The sequence below is a fragment of the Pezoporus flaviventris genome, unplaced genomic scaffold, assembly GCF_033815535.1.
Source record: "Pezoporus flaviventris isolate CSIRO_AGI_PZ_B2104156 unplaced genomic scaffold, CSIRO_AGI_Pfla_v1 ptg000025l, whole genome shotgun sequence".
Classification (NCBI taxonomy): domain Eukaryota; kingdom Metazoa; phylum Chordata; class Aves; order Psittaciformes; family Psittacidae; genus Pezoporus; species Pezoporus flaviventris.
The window spans coordinates 16,274,726-16,290,889 of NW_026892573.1; the positions used below are offsets into that span (position 1 = coordinate 16,274,726).

General features: G+C 41.0%; 1 protein-coding gene across 2 annotated transcripts in view; it reads left to right on the top strand.

Annotated features, from left to right (window-relative positions):
• The first annotated feature begins 1,731 nt into the window (after positions 1-1,731).
• Positions 1,732-16,164, top strand: part of MIPEP (mitochondrial intermediate peptidase) — a 76,654-nt gene continuing 62,221 nt past the window's right edge. Inside the window, exons 1-8 of one of the 2 annotated variants that reach the window (XM_061457664.1) lie at positions 1,732-1,912; positions 4,702-4,875; positions 7,123-7,211; positions 9,869-9,955; positions 10,854-10,917; positions 12,701-12,883; positions 15,506-15,662; positions 16,070-16,118. In XM_061457664.1, coding sequence (XP_061313648.1) covers positions 1,748-1,912; positions 4,702-4,875; positions 7,123-7,211; positions 9,869-9,955; positions 10,854-10,917; positions 12,701-12,883; positions 15,506-15,662; positions 16,070-16,118 — 968 coding nt within the window. In that variant the 5' untranslated portion in view covers positions 1,732-1,747. Of the gene's footprint in view, positions 1,913-4,701; positions 4,876-7,122; positions 7,212-9,868; positions 9,956-10,853; positions 10,918-12,700; positions 12,884-15,505; positions 15,663-16,069; positions 16,119-16,164 lie in introns of those variants that run through there. The other variant, XM_061457665.1, reaches the window with a different exon arrangement.

The following is a 16,164-nucleotide window of genomic DNA, read 5'->3' on the forward strand; positions in this document are numbered from 1 at the left end:
GGCACACAACTGCTCATTGCACAACTTGCTGTGCTGAAGTTTTCATGACCAGCTGCTAAAACAAAGCTTAAGGCTTCAAAGCCGTACTCAGAAGAGTTTGAAATAAACACTTTCTTGTCCCAATCTTAAGGTACCAGGTGTTTATTTATTAAACTTTCCTAATCTGCTGTTGTTAGCTTTGTTGTTTAAAACTAAACCAACCAAACAAAAAGTCCTAATGTGCATAAACTGTTTCTATGGATACAGTTCCAGGAACAGGAGCAGCTGTTTCCAGGAGCAGCTTCTGTGCAAGAGAGCACAACTTTAAAAGAATCTGCAGTGCTGGGCTTGACACATGACTGGTTTGCTGACTTACTGTAGTTATACAGGGTGCATACACCAGTTCTGAAGGACAACTGTTTTAAAAGAAAGTGGGCCTAAAAAGAAGATAACATTTCAAGTTCTGGAATTCTGAGATGTGGATCCCTGGTATCTTGTATAAACATTAAGCAGCAGTTACTTCCAACCCAGTTGATATCTTTCTAGGTGGCATGTGTAGATGGACTTGACTGGTTTAGATCCAAGCATTTTAAAATGATTTTTAAACTTGGAATTAGTGCAGTTTGAGATCTCCATAGGGGCTGCTTGCTCTGTTTCACAGCTTGATACCCCCACAGGGGCTGCTTGTTCTGTGCAACAAGTGAGTTTTGTTGCAGCTGGATGGATTTCACAGCTTTTAAACCCGGTTCTTTGCTCTCTGTGTAACAAAAGGTCTGAAATCAAGCAAAATGGAGTGACAGAAGGAACTGCTGTGTGGATTCTCTGATGTGGGCAGATATTCAATGCTGGTGCAAAAATACAGCATAACACTGCTGTACTTCAGTTAGCCGCTGCAAAACAAGTTCTCACAAGTGAAAGATAACCTTTAATCAACATGGAGGCAGACATACTGGAGAACTGATCGAGAGATATGTGCCACGAAACCTTAATTTTTGTGAATTTTCTTGGAACCCTTTTTTCCCTTTTCCCCTAAAACTTATATATATATGTACATATAATTAAAAAAAAATCCAAAAGATGCCAGTAAGTCCCACTCCCTCCCTTAAAAGAGAATAAAGCAGAGATGCAAAGTGACACAGGTCAGCATCATGAGCTTCAGCACGAATGCAATGAAGAAGCGTGAGCCCAGGGTTCCTGTCACCCCTGATGCTGCTGGGGAAGCAAGGGAACATGGACACATCCTCACAGCTGTCAAACCGCGAGTGTGGACCATAGACCCAAAACGGTCATGGTGGGATGGGTTCCTTCAGGAAAAGCAGCTGCACGTCTCATGTCGGCTGGGTTACAGGGAGGGAGATACTAGGACACTAAGAAAAAAAGGGGTTTGTGACTTTTTCAGTGAGAGGAGATGTTTTCCCTGTAAACCAAGGCTGTGCATGAAGCATCTTGACCAAGAAATGCTATAAAACGGACTTAACTGGAAAACACGTAGGAGAAGCTTCTCCCGGCGGAGGCTCCTCCTGCCACCAGCCCTATAGCCCGCGCTGCCAGGCCGGCAGGCCCTCCCTTTGCCCGCAACGCCGAGACAAGCCCCTGGCAGAGGGCGCCTCCTCGCCGGAACGGCCGGGGAAAGAACGCGGCGGGCGGGCTGAGAGGGGGCGGGGGCAGCGAGCTCCTCCTCCCCGGGCCCGGGCGCGCGGAGGTCGTGGCTGAGGACGGAGCTGGCCGCGCCTGAGCCTTTCCCGGGCCCGAGCCGTGCCGCTCAGCCATGCTGGCCGGCTGCCGGCGGGGACTGCCCGCGGCGCTGAGCCGGGCGCTGCAGGGCCGGGCCGCGGGGCCGGGCCGCCGGGCCGTCAGCACCAGTTGGTGCCCGGTGGGTGCCGCCTTCGATGCGAAGCAGCAGCTGCGCGGCAGCTCGGCGGGCAGGGAGACGGTGAGCGGCGGGAGGGGTAGGGGCAGGGGCCTGCTGCGGGCAGGAGGCGGCCTGGCTGCCGGCAGCCTTGCGCTTTGCTTTCCTTGTGTGTAATTCTGGCTTCTGAAGTTTAACTCGTGGTGGTGGGGACAGCCGGGCTAAAGCTGTTAGGCCCTTACAGCCTCCTGAGGGTTTGTTTTGGTTCTAATGAGCCGAAGCATTCTCTCTTCTGGACACATCAGCGTTTGAAAATGACGGCCTTGCTTATTGAAACATTTGCTTAGAGTCTCAATAGAGACTATACACACAGTACCCCTTCCACTCCCGGCTCTTGCCTGTCTGTCTTTTTTTAGTCTGTCAGTGTTCTGTCTGCGCACTGTTGCACAATGGCAGTGCTTTAAAATCACTTCGACTGCTGACAGCCTCCTGTGCGGGTTCTTGACATCCAGTTGCTTGCGGCAAAAAAAAAAAAAACCAGTTGTTTGCTGGGTTGGTGAAACCCCTCGGGCTTTTTGGTTTATTTCTCTTGGAATGAGTTGGATATGTTTGTTAGAGTGCCCAGAAGCTAAACCTGTTCTGGACAATGTAGGATGAGTCCTTTCCATGGCAGAGTGTGTGTGGAATACTTACACCTGTAAAAATCCCAGTGTTAGTCTGCTGAATCAACTATTCCTGCTGTGGTGCCCAGGCTGGTGAAGTTGTTGCACTCTGGCACTAAGGGGTTTAGCGTGGACAAATTTCACTGCTGTTTATAATCCGGCACTCGTTTGGGAAACTTTTCTTCAGGCTGTCCTGCCTCTGCAAACCGACTGGTGTAAGTTTTGCTCCAGGGAAATGATTCAGTTAAATATTGTGCATTTACTGGTCTAGGAATTGGTTCTGGATTTGCTTCGTGCACGGAGAGGATGTTCAGTTCTTTGGGAATAGAGATGTGTATTTCAGGCTTGCAAAGAGGCTAGGACAGGGAGGGTGTAAAGGCTGAGGCCACGCAAAGAGAATAATGCTGCAGCCATGCAGCCACACTGTTAAAGACACAGAAATCTGCACCAGGCTTAATTGTTTATTTTTTTTTCTTTGGTAATTTTTAAATTTTCATGTCAAGCTTGGTGTCATATGGAAGAGTTGCTCTGTGGCTAATTTATCTCTAAGGGAAGATACCTCCTCTTCACAGAAGACTACGTGTGCAGGAGGAGCTCACCTGAGCGGGTGCGTGGTGATACAGAGCAGCAGGAAGGCCAGGACCTCACTGGCAAATTGCAGGACCCTGCATCAGCTGACTGAGGAGCTTAGTGAAAGGGTAGTCTTGCGACTCTTATACAGCAAGCCCTATTGACGAGTGATGTATATATTTATGTTTACATTTGAGTGTACTTTTTTATATACATATATATCTATAAACAAACATGTCTTTTTCAGGCATCTCTCAACAGGGATGCTGTTTTAAGTGATTTTTTTTTTTTGACTATTGTAGGTGTATATCATGGAATTTCTCTAGCAGGTGTGTTAGCAATTTTGTTTGGTCTGCAGCAGGACCTCTTTAATTCCCTTCCACAAATGAAGAAAATAACTGTTGTGTGTGTCCACCCTGCACAAGTCAGTGTTTACCTTGCCCTGCTGGACAGAGCCAGGCTTTGTAAGAACTTCAGGAATAAAACTGTTCATGTCATAACATTTTTGAGTTGTAGCTGATCATTCCTTTGAAATCTGTTTCCAGTATTTGGGCTTATTTAATGACCCTGAGACTACTAACTGTCCTGTTGCTTGATATCTAGGGCATCTGGCCAGTACATTAATTGTTTTCACACTCCTGCTTAGTCCTCGCATTCATTGATAAGTCTCTTCTGCTTCAGAGGGATGACTTTACCTTATTTCAGAATGTAGATGGGCTTTTTAGAATTTTTCTGGTGCCCATGCTTTCGAAACAAGATAAAAAATGTATCGAGAAAAGAGGCAGATTTGTGAGGGTTTGATGTTGAACTCTTGAGGTTTGCTGAGAGCAATCCTGAGAAGCCCAGGGAGGTTTTGCTCTGGGAAATGAAGATGTTTTCATGTGATACCAGTGTCTGTGATTCATTTTCTGACTATTCTCTCTACAGAGACACTGATGTGGGAACATTTTGGTGAAGTGTCATGATATGGTAGCTGGTGTTGTTTTGGTAAAATTCCGTGGTGTTACAGTTTAAGCCCAGCTGGCAACCCAGAACCATGCAGCTGCTCATTCACTCCTCCACCTTCCTCCCTTTGCTCCTGGAGGGATGGGGAGGAGAATTGAAAGAATGTAACTCCCACGGGTTGAGATAAGAGCAGTCCAGTAACTAAGGTGTAACACAAATCACTGCTGCTGCCACCAATAATAGTAATGATAAGGGAAATAACAAGGGAAGACAATGCAACCGCTCACCACCCGCCGACCGATACCCAGACTTACCAAGCAGTGATCTCACCCTTCTGGGTAGCTGCCCCCAGTTTATATAGTGGGCATGACGTGCTGTGGCATGGAATACCCCTTTGGCTAGTTTGGGTCAGGTGTCCTGTCTCTGCTTCCTCTTGGCTTCCCCTCCTCTCTGGCAGAGCATGAGACTCAGAAAGTCCTTGCTCAGAGTAAACATTACTGAGCAGCAACGTCGGTGTTATCAGCATTGTTCCCAGGCTGAAAGTCAAAAACACAGCACTGCACCAGCTACTAAGAAGGAGAAAAATGACTGCTACTGCTGAACTCAGGACACATGGTGATAATTACATCATGAAGCAAAGGGGCGGAAATGGAAGAGGGTAATGTTTAGGTGTTTTCATTGTGTTTTGCATTGCAGGGTTTGTTTGGTGTTCCGGAACTGAGCTGCCCAGAAGGATTTCAAGAAGCACAGGACAAAGCATTGCAAGAATCGGAACAGTTAGTGCAGAAGGCATGTTCAGCACCACCTGGGCCAGAGACCATAATGATCTTTGATCAGCTTTCAGATAGCTTGTGCAGAGTAGCAGACCTGGTGAGTTACTTTTATTTATTATTACTTGTAGCAGTTTCTTTTGCCTTAGTAAGCTTACAACATGTTATTCCATTTCGTCATTTTTCTGCACTGCACTAAATAGAAGATCAGCTCTGTGAAATCTTGTGCTAAGACAGAAAATTACATTGATTGAAAGTTAATTACAAAGGCTTTTACTGAATGATAGGTAACTACAGATCCTGTCAGGCTGTCCGGTTAATTTTTATACAGAAGTAAAAATAATGTAAAGGCCACAAGAAAAATAGCAGTGAAATCAGAATTGTATTTCTGATGTAATATCACTATGTAAGCTTTCCAGTGTAATTTACATTAGGTAAAGCAGGGTATTGCTCTCAAAGCTGCAATACACATGTTTTTAGATTATGAAAGTTTATAGGTGAAGGTCCATAAAGAACTTGCAGATTAAAAGCAGCAGATGAAACTGAACAGAACTGCCTTTTATTAACACAAGAAAAAATGTAGATATTTCCTAGATTGCAGTTTCTGTTGTATACGGAATTAAGAGTACTTGGTCTGATATTCTGTATCAGAAAATGTTAAGTTTAACAAAACACTTTGAGCAAACAGTTTCTAGAGAGCAATACAAATTATATCTTTTATTGTAGCATCACTCTTCCCTTATAGGAAGCAGATCCAGTCTTCATACTGAAATCAGTTCTTAATAAATAGGTCATTGAATTTTTTGTTTTTCGCATTTAAATTCTCTGTTTGTTTTCTGTTCTCAAATTTTATTCCTTATTCTTTTCTACATTCAAAACAGGCTTATATTTTTAAAGATACAGAGCTGTCTCTAGAAGCAATTTGGTGATTGGCAGAAATTGAGATGTGCCATTCAGCACCTATTCTGTCAATATTAATAAAGGGTTTTAAACAGGGGTTCTAAGAATTGTTGGCTGATGAGAAACTTAACATGAGCCCAGAAAGCCAACCATATCCTGGGCTGCATCAAAAAGAGTGTGACCAGCAGGTCAAAGGAGGTGATCCTACCCCACTACTCTGCTCTCGTGAAACCTCACTTGGAGTACTGTGTACAGTTCTGGTGTCCTCAACATAAAAAGGACATGGAAATGTTGGAACAAGTCCAGAGGAGGGCCATGAGGATGATCAGGGGACTGGAGCACCTCCTGTATGAAGACAGGCTGAGAAAGTTGGGGCTGTTCAGCCTGGAGAAGAGAAGGCTGCATGGAGAGCTCATAGCAGCCTTCCAGTATCTGAAGGGGGCCTATAGGGATGCTGGGGAGGGACTCTTTCATTAGGGACTGTAGTGATAGGACAAGGGTTAATGGGTTAAAACTTAAGCAGGGGAAGTTTAAGTTAGATCTAAGGAGGAAATTCTTTCCTGTAGGGGTGGTGAGGCACTGGAACAGGTTGCCCAGGGAAGTTGTGAACGCACCATCCCTGGCAGTGTTCAGGGTCAGGCTGGGGAGAGCCTTGGTTGACATGGTTTAGTGTGAGGTGTCCCTGCCGATGGCAGGGAGGTTGGAACTAGATGATCTTGAGGTCCTTTCCAACTCTAACTATTCTATGATTCTAAGTAAAAATCTCAAGCGTGTTAACATTTATAAGGTTGCCTGTTCAATCAAATTGCAGTCATACTGTTAAACAAAGTCAAGCCAGCCCCCTTTTAGCATCTTTCTAGCCTTCTGAACTCCCTTAAGTATTTGGAGACTTACTTAAATTAGTAAGTCAAATAAAACCCCTGTTCGGAATCCAAAAGAACTTGGTGTTTTCTCTTTACATAGTGGGAAAACATATATTTAATGATGTCAAAGCATAACTTGATAGTCCATTTGTAAGAGTAAAAAAGGTTTGAAAAAACCCAAACCCTGGACTCATTTGGTGGTGTGCTTTCTTCTTAGCTGTGATTTTTAGTTCAAAAAAACCTCTTTTGTAATAACATTTAAATAGATTGGAGTATCTCTATGTTGTAAAGACTCCAAGGTACTCAGCAAACTAAAAATCTTCTTAAGAAGTGGATGGATTATATACACTCTTTTGAAGGACATGTTCACTGTCCAGTGTAATAGTTGTCAGCACAGTTTGCCAATAAGGTTTTTTATTTATTTATTTATTTATTTTTTAAAAAAAAGCAAATTCTGCAAATAGATTGCACAGAACTTTAGACATAAATGTTAATGTCAATAGAACTACTTGAGTACAACTTTGTTTAAAATAAAAGATTTTTTTAATTTGTCTTTTTGCCTCACTGTTTTTTCCTTTTCTCAGGCAGATTTTGTGAAAATTGCCCATCCTGACTTCACATTCAGAGAAGCTGCTGAAGAAGCTTGCAGGAATATTGGTACTATGGTAGAGAAGTAGGTGTTCTGCTTTTTTTGTGTGCTGTTTCCATATGCATCTTTAAAAATTTGTGAATGATCATCTACAACAGCAGCAATCTACAAAAAAAAAATACATAGGAAGGATATACATGTGAATAAAGACTCAGTCTTGTTACAGATACTTAAAGGATTTAGCTTTGTTACAGTATCTCATGAAAGTCTTTTCTATTTTAGTTTCAGTTTATGTTCTGAACAGTTTTTAAGTTACCAACTGACTCCATGTCACTGAAACCCATAAGACTCAAAGCCACATTTTTCTAGGACTTGTGACAGTTAACTGGCTGTTATGAAGTGTGTGTACCGCTATTTTGTTTTTAAGATTTAAGCTGTGTCCTGGGTTCAGCAGTAGCAGTCATTTTTCCCCTTCTTGGTAGCTGGTGCAGTGCAGTGTTTTGACTTTCAGCTCGGGAACAGAGCTGATCGCGATGTTTTGGTTTGGCCAAGGACTTTGTGAGCCTCATGCTCTGCCAGGGGGGAGGGGAAGCCAGGAGGAAGCAGAGACAGGACACCTGACCCAAACTGACCAAAGAGGTATTCCATACCAGAGCACGTCATGCCGAGGATGTAACTGGGAGTTAGCCGGAAGGGGTGAGAGACTGCAGGGTTGGAGGAGGTATGGGTCGGTGCTTGGTTGGGCTGAGGGGGGCAAGTTATCGGTCGGCTGGTGCTGAGGTGTTGTATTCTCTTCCCTTGTTATTTCCTTTATCATTATTATTATTGGTGGTAGCAGCAGTGATTTGTGTTATACCTTAGTTACTAGACTGTTCTTATCTCAACCCGTGGGAGTTGCATTCTTTTCGATTCTCCTCTCTGTCCCTCCGGGAGCAGAGGGAGGGCAAGAAAGGGGGGGGAAGTGAGTGAACGAATTACCTGACTGGGTTTAAACCACGACAAGCTGTTATATTTTACAGCCCTTTGTTTTCTGATTTGCTGGTCCCTTGACTTTCAGCCACTGAGTGGGATATGTGAAAGAGGACACTTTCCCATTAAAATAAGAGTTTGAGGATGTGTCTGTTTAGGGCTGTGGTATGTGCCTGGTCTACTCTGGCATGCCTATGCTTTATTTAAAACCCTGTTTGGTAGAACATGTTCATAAAGACTTCTGTTTCTGAAGTTTGCCTCTTCTACAGGTCTTTTTTTTTTTTTTTTTTTAAATATCTTAAATCCTGAAGTTACTTCTGTGATCCTTGACCACAGTGAATTGATTTGCTTCTCTTCTGCTCTTGCTGCAGAGAAAGTGAAAAGGGAAGATCTTTAATCTGCAAATAGTGTCCTTTCAGTATCTTCCCTTCCTGTGGCATTCAAGAGTAGCCTTCTTAAGTTTTATCAAGCAGTACTGTGAAAGTGACCCAGCCTGCTGCTTCGCTCTTGTAACAGTGGAGACAGTGACTAGTGGACTTGCTGTCCCAAGCTTGTAAGTTGTAGAGGCAGTGAAGTCTTTTATACTTTGAGGAGTACAGCAGTGCATCAGTTCATTTAGTAAGCCTTGTGAGTAACATGGGTAGCTAAAAAAGAGAAATATAAGATTAAATTTGGTCTTGCCAGTGTGTTTGGGAAGCTTTTCATTTGAAACTGGGTTTTTCAAAACTTTGAAATATATGATTCAATTGAACACGCCATCTTCTATAACAGCAGGACTTTAATACCTGAATGCCGCTTCAGATTTAGAATATGTAGAAAGAAGAATATATTCACAAAATAACCCAGTAGGCTCATAAACTACTGTAAATGATCAAAACTGTTGTTCAGTGTTCATTTTCATGAACAAAAGGTATCTCTCAGGAGCTACTACAGTGCATATCTGCTTTTAGGTACTTTTTGACATTGCTGGGCTTCTTATTTATCATTTTCTGCGCAGGGCCTTTTCTGAACTACAGGCATGACACAACGTCATCTATTGCCTTTGAATCAGTTATTGATAATTGTTAAGTTCATTTTACCAATGGGGCTGCAGAGGCTTCCTGCATGTCAGCTGATTGAAGAAGTTAGTGCTTAGGACTATACAGGCTGAGGGCTGCTGCCTACTGCAGTTCTGCCAATCTATGCATGTATGTATGTTTCATTCTGTACTGTGATTCCCACCCATTAATCCAGGTCAACATACATGCTTGTAGTTAACATGACCCCAGATCGGATAGAAACAGCATTGTCGGGCCCAGGTACAGTGATGACCATCAGGAAGGATTTTAAGCTGTTAGTTTACTTCAGTGGCAGCCAGCAGCACGTTTATCTGATGGCAAACTTGAGCACAGATTTTTCTTTAATGGAGGTCTTTCAAAATAAGGATGAGAAAAAATTCTCCCACCCTTATGCTCTTGCCGTGACTTTGTGCATAAAAAATAAACTGTCATTCTTAGACTTGTTCATGTTTGCCACAAAATGCCATCCAGAAGTATTTTCCTGTTGGATGCAGAAGACCTGTTTCCATGCCAGTTTTTTGACACATCCTTTGTGTACAGATTTTGTAGATTTTAAGTGTGGTTGTGAGCCAGAAAGCATTTTGAAAATACAGTCCTTGGTTTTTAATGTCATTTCAGTAAACTTTAAGCTCTGCCTTCGAATGACTAATACCAAGAGACTGAAATATTAGTGTTTGTTGTTAATGTGTGATTCTTTTACTCTGTTCTTTCCAGATTAAATACAGATGTTGAGTTGTGTCAGAGTTTGAGACGTCTGCTAGCTGATGAAGTTGTTATGAATTCCCTAGATCCAGAAACCAGGTACTTAGTAATGCTTATAAATTTTGATATTTAGATGGAATATATCATTCCTTAATGTTCTTGTATTGTGTTCCCTTAAATTAATTACTACAACTGGAAAACATACTACAGCTCCGTTACTAACCTAATCATCACTGTTAAATTATCTGGAGAGGAGTTAGGAAGCCTGTAGTTGTGTATTCTTGGAGGATGTCTCTGTGACTGTACACCATAAGATACGTTTAAGATCTGTAAAAACAAAAAATGAGAACTCTTAAGATTTTCTTAGATAACACCATTTTGATTAAAATGAGGTGCTGCACTGTGGTGTATGTATCGGTGTTTTAGCAGTAAAACCAGGAAACAGACTATATAACTTGATTTCAGTTTATAGGCTTACATCTTTTAAACCAGATTATCAGTATATTTATTTAAAGCTTACTTTATGCTTGCTGTAAAATGTTTTATTAGCTGCTTATTCAGTTATAGCTTTGAATTATTTCATCACTGCCATCGTTAGACAAGCTTACTATTTGAGTAAGTTTGTTTCTTCTTTCCCCACTGTGAAGGATGGTAAATTTGAAGAGGTGTTTTTCTAACTTGTTAGAATAAATGGAGTGTCAGATTAAAATGGTAATTTGCAAAAATTGTTTTAACATTTAGATTAATGTAATGGAATTATTTTCAAGTGTATTTTCAATGCAGATGACTAAAATAACAACAATGGAAAAATCCGGCTTCACTGAGTAAACTGGACCTAAAACATAGGGAGTCTGTGTCCGTAATAACAATACTCATATAAGCATTGTTACTCTGTAAAAGACATGAAACCTAAATAACTACTAAGGACAAAATCTGTTAAGAAATTGTGCTTATTGTCAAATGAGGCTGTTTTAACAGGGATTTACTGTATTTTTAGGCGAGTGGCAGAACTTTTTATGTTTGATTTTGAAATCAGTGGCATTCATTTGGATGAAGAAAAGGTAACTTTTGACTACACTATATGAACAGAAATTTGTCTTACTACCAAAGACCAGATAATAAAACTTGTGGGACATGAATCATGTGGTTCTAGGCCAATTTGTCTTCCAAGATTCCCATTGTCCTCTGTGGAATTTTGTCTTAGCAGTGATTAATTTTGTCTATTTTAAATCACTTGTTTTTTAATGGTCTTTTAGATATTACCTGGCTGTTCTTCCTAGTTTGTCCCTCATTGTTCCTTTATTCTGAAGAGTTGTAAGCAAGACCTGGGGTTCTGCTTTCTTTGATTGGTGTCTGCATCAGATGCTTAAAATAGTAGCTTAGCTGTCTGAAGAACCTGTTTACAGAGGAGGGCAACCAGCACCCAGTGCACTATGGTGACAGGTTAATCAAGAAGAGTGTTTTAGAAGGGATCAGGTGTGTGGCCAGGCTCTCCTCTAGTGCTCATGTAACCAGAAGTTGTAAATCTTGTTCAAAATTGAATGTCTGGGCATGGTCTGACTACTTCTCTTGGAGCTTTTATATGCTTTCATGGTAGCCAGAATCAGATTTGCCAAAACAGTCAGCTTTCACCATGCTTTGTGATATGGCTGCTCTGTTGGATGTTTGTTCCTAGCTCATGTCCCTGTATAAAGTTAATACCTTGTTTATTTGAGTCATCCCCTCCAAAAAGATCTCTATGAAGGCTTTTTTACCAGATTTATGTGACAAAGTTACTCTGAAAATCATGGCTGTGATTGATTTTGTTACCTGGAAAATGCTTCTAGAATATATTTTTAAAATTATCTTCATGCAAAGAACAACTCTGAAACCCGGACTCTGCGTTTTGTTTCTGATTTGACTGTTGGTTCTACAGTACTTCGTTCCCTTTCAGTTAAAATTTTATTTGCACCTTATTTTTGCACATTTTCCTCTTCCTCCCCTACTTATTTCACTTTTCTTCCATCCTTGCTGCTCAGTGCTTCTTTTCAGTTCTCATTTCAGACTTCAGAAATCCTTCACTGTCGTTGAGATTTATTTCTGCTATGAAGAATTTCTGCTTTCTGAAATAAAACTCAAAAGATGTGTTTTTAAGAGTAAGGATGGAATGGGAGGACAGATCTGCAGGTTTTGTCAATTTTTTGAGCTTTACAGGTATGTTGTATCTATACCCTCCGCCTTTTCTTTTGAGCTGTTAACCCACAGGCAATAGAAAGCATACTCTACTAACATGAGCAAGTTCACTGAAGCAGATCTTACAGTAAGGTCAAACATAAAATACTGTAATGTATGGTGATAACACCCTAAATCACAAACACCTCAGGGGAAGATTGTAATACCATAAATGCTTTTTGGTCTACAGGAAATAGTGCAATACAAGCAGTAACAAGTGAATTGTAATTCCACATGTATTTCAGGACACTAGTAGGATTTATCCATCTCAGTGATGCTTTTTTTCTCTGCTATGTTTTACATAGCAGACATACTAAGCATAATTTTATAAATGCTTGCCAAGCAGCTAGCAAAGCTTAGGTAAATTATTCTAGAACTCCACTGTACATTTTCTGACAGCAGAAACACAGGCATTTGCTTTCAAATTTCAATCCTGTATGAAATTACAGATCTGTATGAGCATCTGATCCTGTTGACTTTAGCCCTGTGTTAGGATTTTGCTGATGCTCTAGGTCTAATCTTAAATGTTGTATTTCCTGCTTCATTTCTGGAAAAGTTCTTTAAGATTTTAGAACTTTTGAGTTCTGCTTGTACTGAAGATGCTATGTGTTTTGTACTTTATTTTTCTTACAGCGTAAAAAGGCAGTCAACCTCAACGTCAAAATACTGGATTTATGTAATGAATTCCTGACAGGAGCTCACCTTCCCAACAAGATTGACAAACATGTTTTACCAGAGCATATTTGGTGTAATTTTTCAGCTGAAGGCAATTACTTGCAAGTTGCTGGTCTGCATGCTGATTGTCCCGATGATCTGGTGTGTATTCCCTGAGTTTGCTTTGGCATACTGTGTAACAAAATTTTGTTATTTTTACTTGTTACTGAGGCAAATGCATATGATATATGATTACAATATTATGACAAACAAGGAAGAACTGATTTAGAACATAATAACAAATGTCAGCCTTGGCTGTAGCAGCTATGAAATAATAGAGGTGATGATCCATTTCATGATTCTGAATGGATTGATGAAGAAGAGGGGTGAAATACAGACCCTGGAGTTCAGGCAAGCAGACTTCAGCTTGTTCAATAACACAGGGGTACTAAGATACTTAGTATAAGCGCATCATGATCCTTAGAAAGCCAAGCAAATATATTGGGAACCAGGCTTGGCAAGCAGGGAACTCCTGACAAAGCTTCATGTTCAAAAGGTAGCAGGCACGAGGTGGAAGCAGGTACAGATACAGGGATTTAGAAATATTACCTGTACATACAGGGATGTTGTCTGATTCGGAGAGAAATGCCAAAGCTCGAGTGCATTTGGTACTTGAAAGGGACATCAAAGGCAAGAAGAAGAGCAATTAGTACTAAAAGGCTGAACAAGGACAAGGTGAGTGACTTAGTGGCAGCAGGTGCAGATAAGGCTGAGATGCTGATTGCTTTCTTTGCCTCGGTGTTCCCCAGTGACTTCTCCCACCTCCCTGTGCTTAGGTAAGGGGTTCAAAGAGAGGTACAACCAGCAGTTGATCAAGACATAGTTTGAAATTACTTGAGAGCGCTCAACCTGTACAAGTCCTTGTGAGTAGATGGGATGCATCCAGGGGTCCAGAGAGAGCTGGCTATTGTCCTTGAAAGGCTTGCAGTCTTTGATAAGCAGTGAAGATCAGGGAAGAACCACAATGACTCGTGTGAATAATATATTCCATCCATCTTCGGAAAGGTCAGAAAAACCAAATGGGGAACTACAGAAGGCTTTACTTTGATTCCTAGGAAGGTTATGAAGCAGTCCAGGGTAGGAGATTAGAGTCTGCACTGGTGGACAACCAGATAGGTGAAAAAACCTCATTTAATGAGTTACAGAATGCAGTCCTCTGAGCCAGGTCTTTGGAGAAGCTTTTTGGAACTCATACAATTTACTTTGGAAGTGACCTCTGGAGCTTGTCAGTTTGAGTCTGATCCTGTACAGAGAAGGATCAAGTAGATAGGTTTCTCAGTGACATGTTGTCCAGTTGAGTTTTGAACACTTTCCATTCCATGGATGGACATTCCATTACTGCTCTGGGCAGCGTTTTTGCCCATCTTCACTTTTTTTTAAATTTCTTTGTATCAAATGGGAGTTTTTAATCTTCCAGCTTGTGTCCATTATGTCTCCTCCTCTTGCTCTCCAGCTCCAGTAACAGTCTGGCTGCATGTTCACTGCTGTGCTGTGTGCTGTAGTACTGAGTAGATGAGGATTAAGATCGTCTTTGATCTTTTTCTCCTTTAGACTGAACAAACTCAGCACTCTCAGCCTCCATTCTGTTACATGCTGTAGCCCTTAAACATTTTGGTGGTCCTATGCTGGATCCACTCCAGTATGTCACTGTCTTCCTTGTCCTGCATAACCCAAATCTAGTCTGTACAAATGTAGTCTGGACAATACCAAATAGAGGGAAGCAATCACATTCATGAACCAGATGGCTCTAATAGGGCTCATTATGCTGTTGGCCTTTGCTGCAAAGGCACACTGCTGAACTTTGTTCAAGGAAGGGGAATCACCTCCCTTACTTTATTTGCCTTTTTAAAAAAATAAAAGTTTGCTAGAAAAGAACAGGTATGAAATGACTTGTGAATTATTATAGTAATGTTTTCTTATAAACCCAGGACCTTCTTGTTGAATATATTCTCCAAAGAGAGAAGCTTATTTCAAATGGAGAAAGCAGAAGTTGTTGCTGTATTTCTTCAGCCTATTTCATATTTACAAAATAAAGATCATCTGCACTGGGTTGAAAACATGAAAAGTATTCTACCAAACTTTCTGGGCCTTGAAAACATGAAAAGTATTCTACCAAACTTTCTGGGCCTTGAGGTGATTTTTTTTTTTTTTTTTTTTTTTAAATTTATTTTGAGACTTATATATGTTACCAAACAAACCAGAAATAGTAGAAAGGCTTGATTGTCCATGCTCAGATGGGCAGACTAATAGCTTGCTACTTCAAAAGAAATAAGGCTTTTCTCTTCTTTTTTTCCTCTCCCGTGACCCTCTCTAGTTCTTATCAGATCCTTCCAAAAGCCAGCTTAACTGACATGCAGAGAACAATTTGGCTTTCTTTTGGGTTTATTTTAAAAGTTTTGGGGAGTTAAGACAGCCCACAGAGTAGACTGAGAAGCACAGATGTTGGCAGAAGGAGGGAGGCAATGAACAGGACCCTTATTGGCAGTCCTGATCTGTTACATTGTGTCACTGCATTTCCTCATTCCATCTTTAATGGCTATGAGAGCTGTAATTTTCAGGCAGTCAGAATTAATATTGTTAAAAGGCTTTAGGCCTTTTCCCAACAATATCGGTGAAACACAGTTGTAATGCCAGATCAGAGAATTGTAAAAATTTTTGTCATCACTTGTGTCCCTTAAAAATTGCAATGTAGTAATGTGACCTTTTAATTTCTTTCTTTATTAGGTGAGAGAAGCTGCTTACAAGATTTTTCTTCACCCAAATACTGAGCAGTTGAGCCGTTTAGAAGAATTGCTTGCTAGCCGAAACAGTCTGGCACAGTTGGTTGGGTACGACACCTTTGCCCACAGAGCTCTTCAGGGAACAATGGCCAAAAATCCAGGTATAAGGCATGTGTGGAAGGGCATGTTGAGAAATCAAATGCACTGTGTTAAGTCTGAGACCAGAAGTTGTTAGTTTCTTTTGCTAAGTTTACACATGGTACTTCAGTGCTGTTACTTTTTCCTATGTGCAATACCCATGCATTATGTAAAAGGCAGTACACAATGAGTAAGAACCAGTGTTTCTGTCAGAATCAGTGCTTACTCCTTCGATTATAAAATTGCCATTATCCCAGCATGTAACAAAGTAAATGTGGTACTAAATTCTCTTGAAATGATGGCACAGGGGTCAAAGGAGTAGTTTGTTTTCTAAGGGAGCTTGTTTTGCTTGGAATGTTTTGATGTAAACTTAACATCTTTTAAGGGAAGGAATCACTTTCTTATTTTTTTCCCCTTATTTTACTTCTAGAAACAGTAGGAGAGTTTCTAGAGAAGCTTTCTGACCAGTTGTCTAAAAGGTATGTCTTTGTCACTAAGGCATTTTTCTAACCATAATCTTTATTT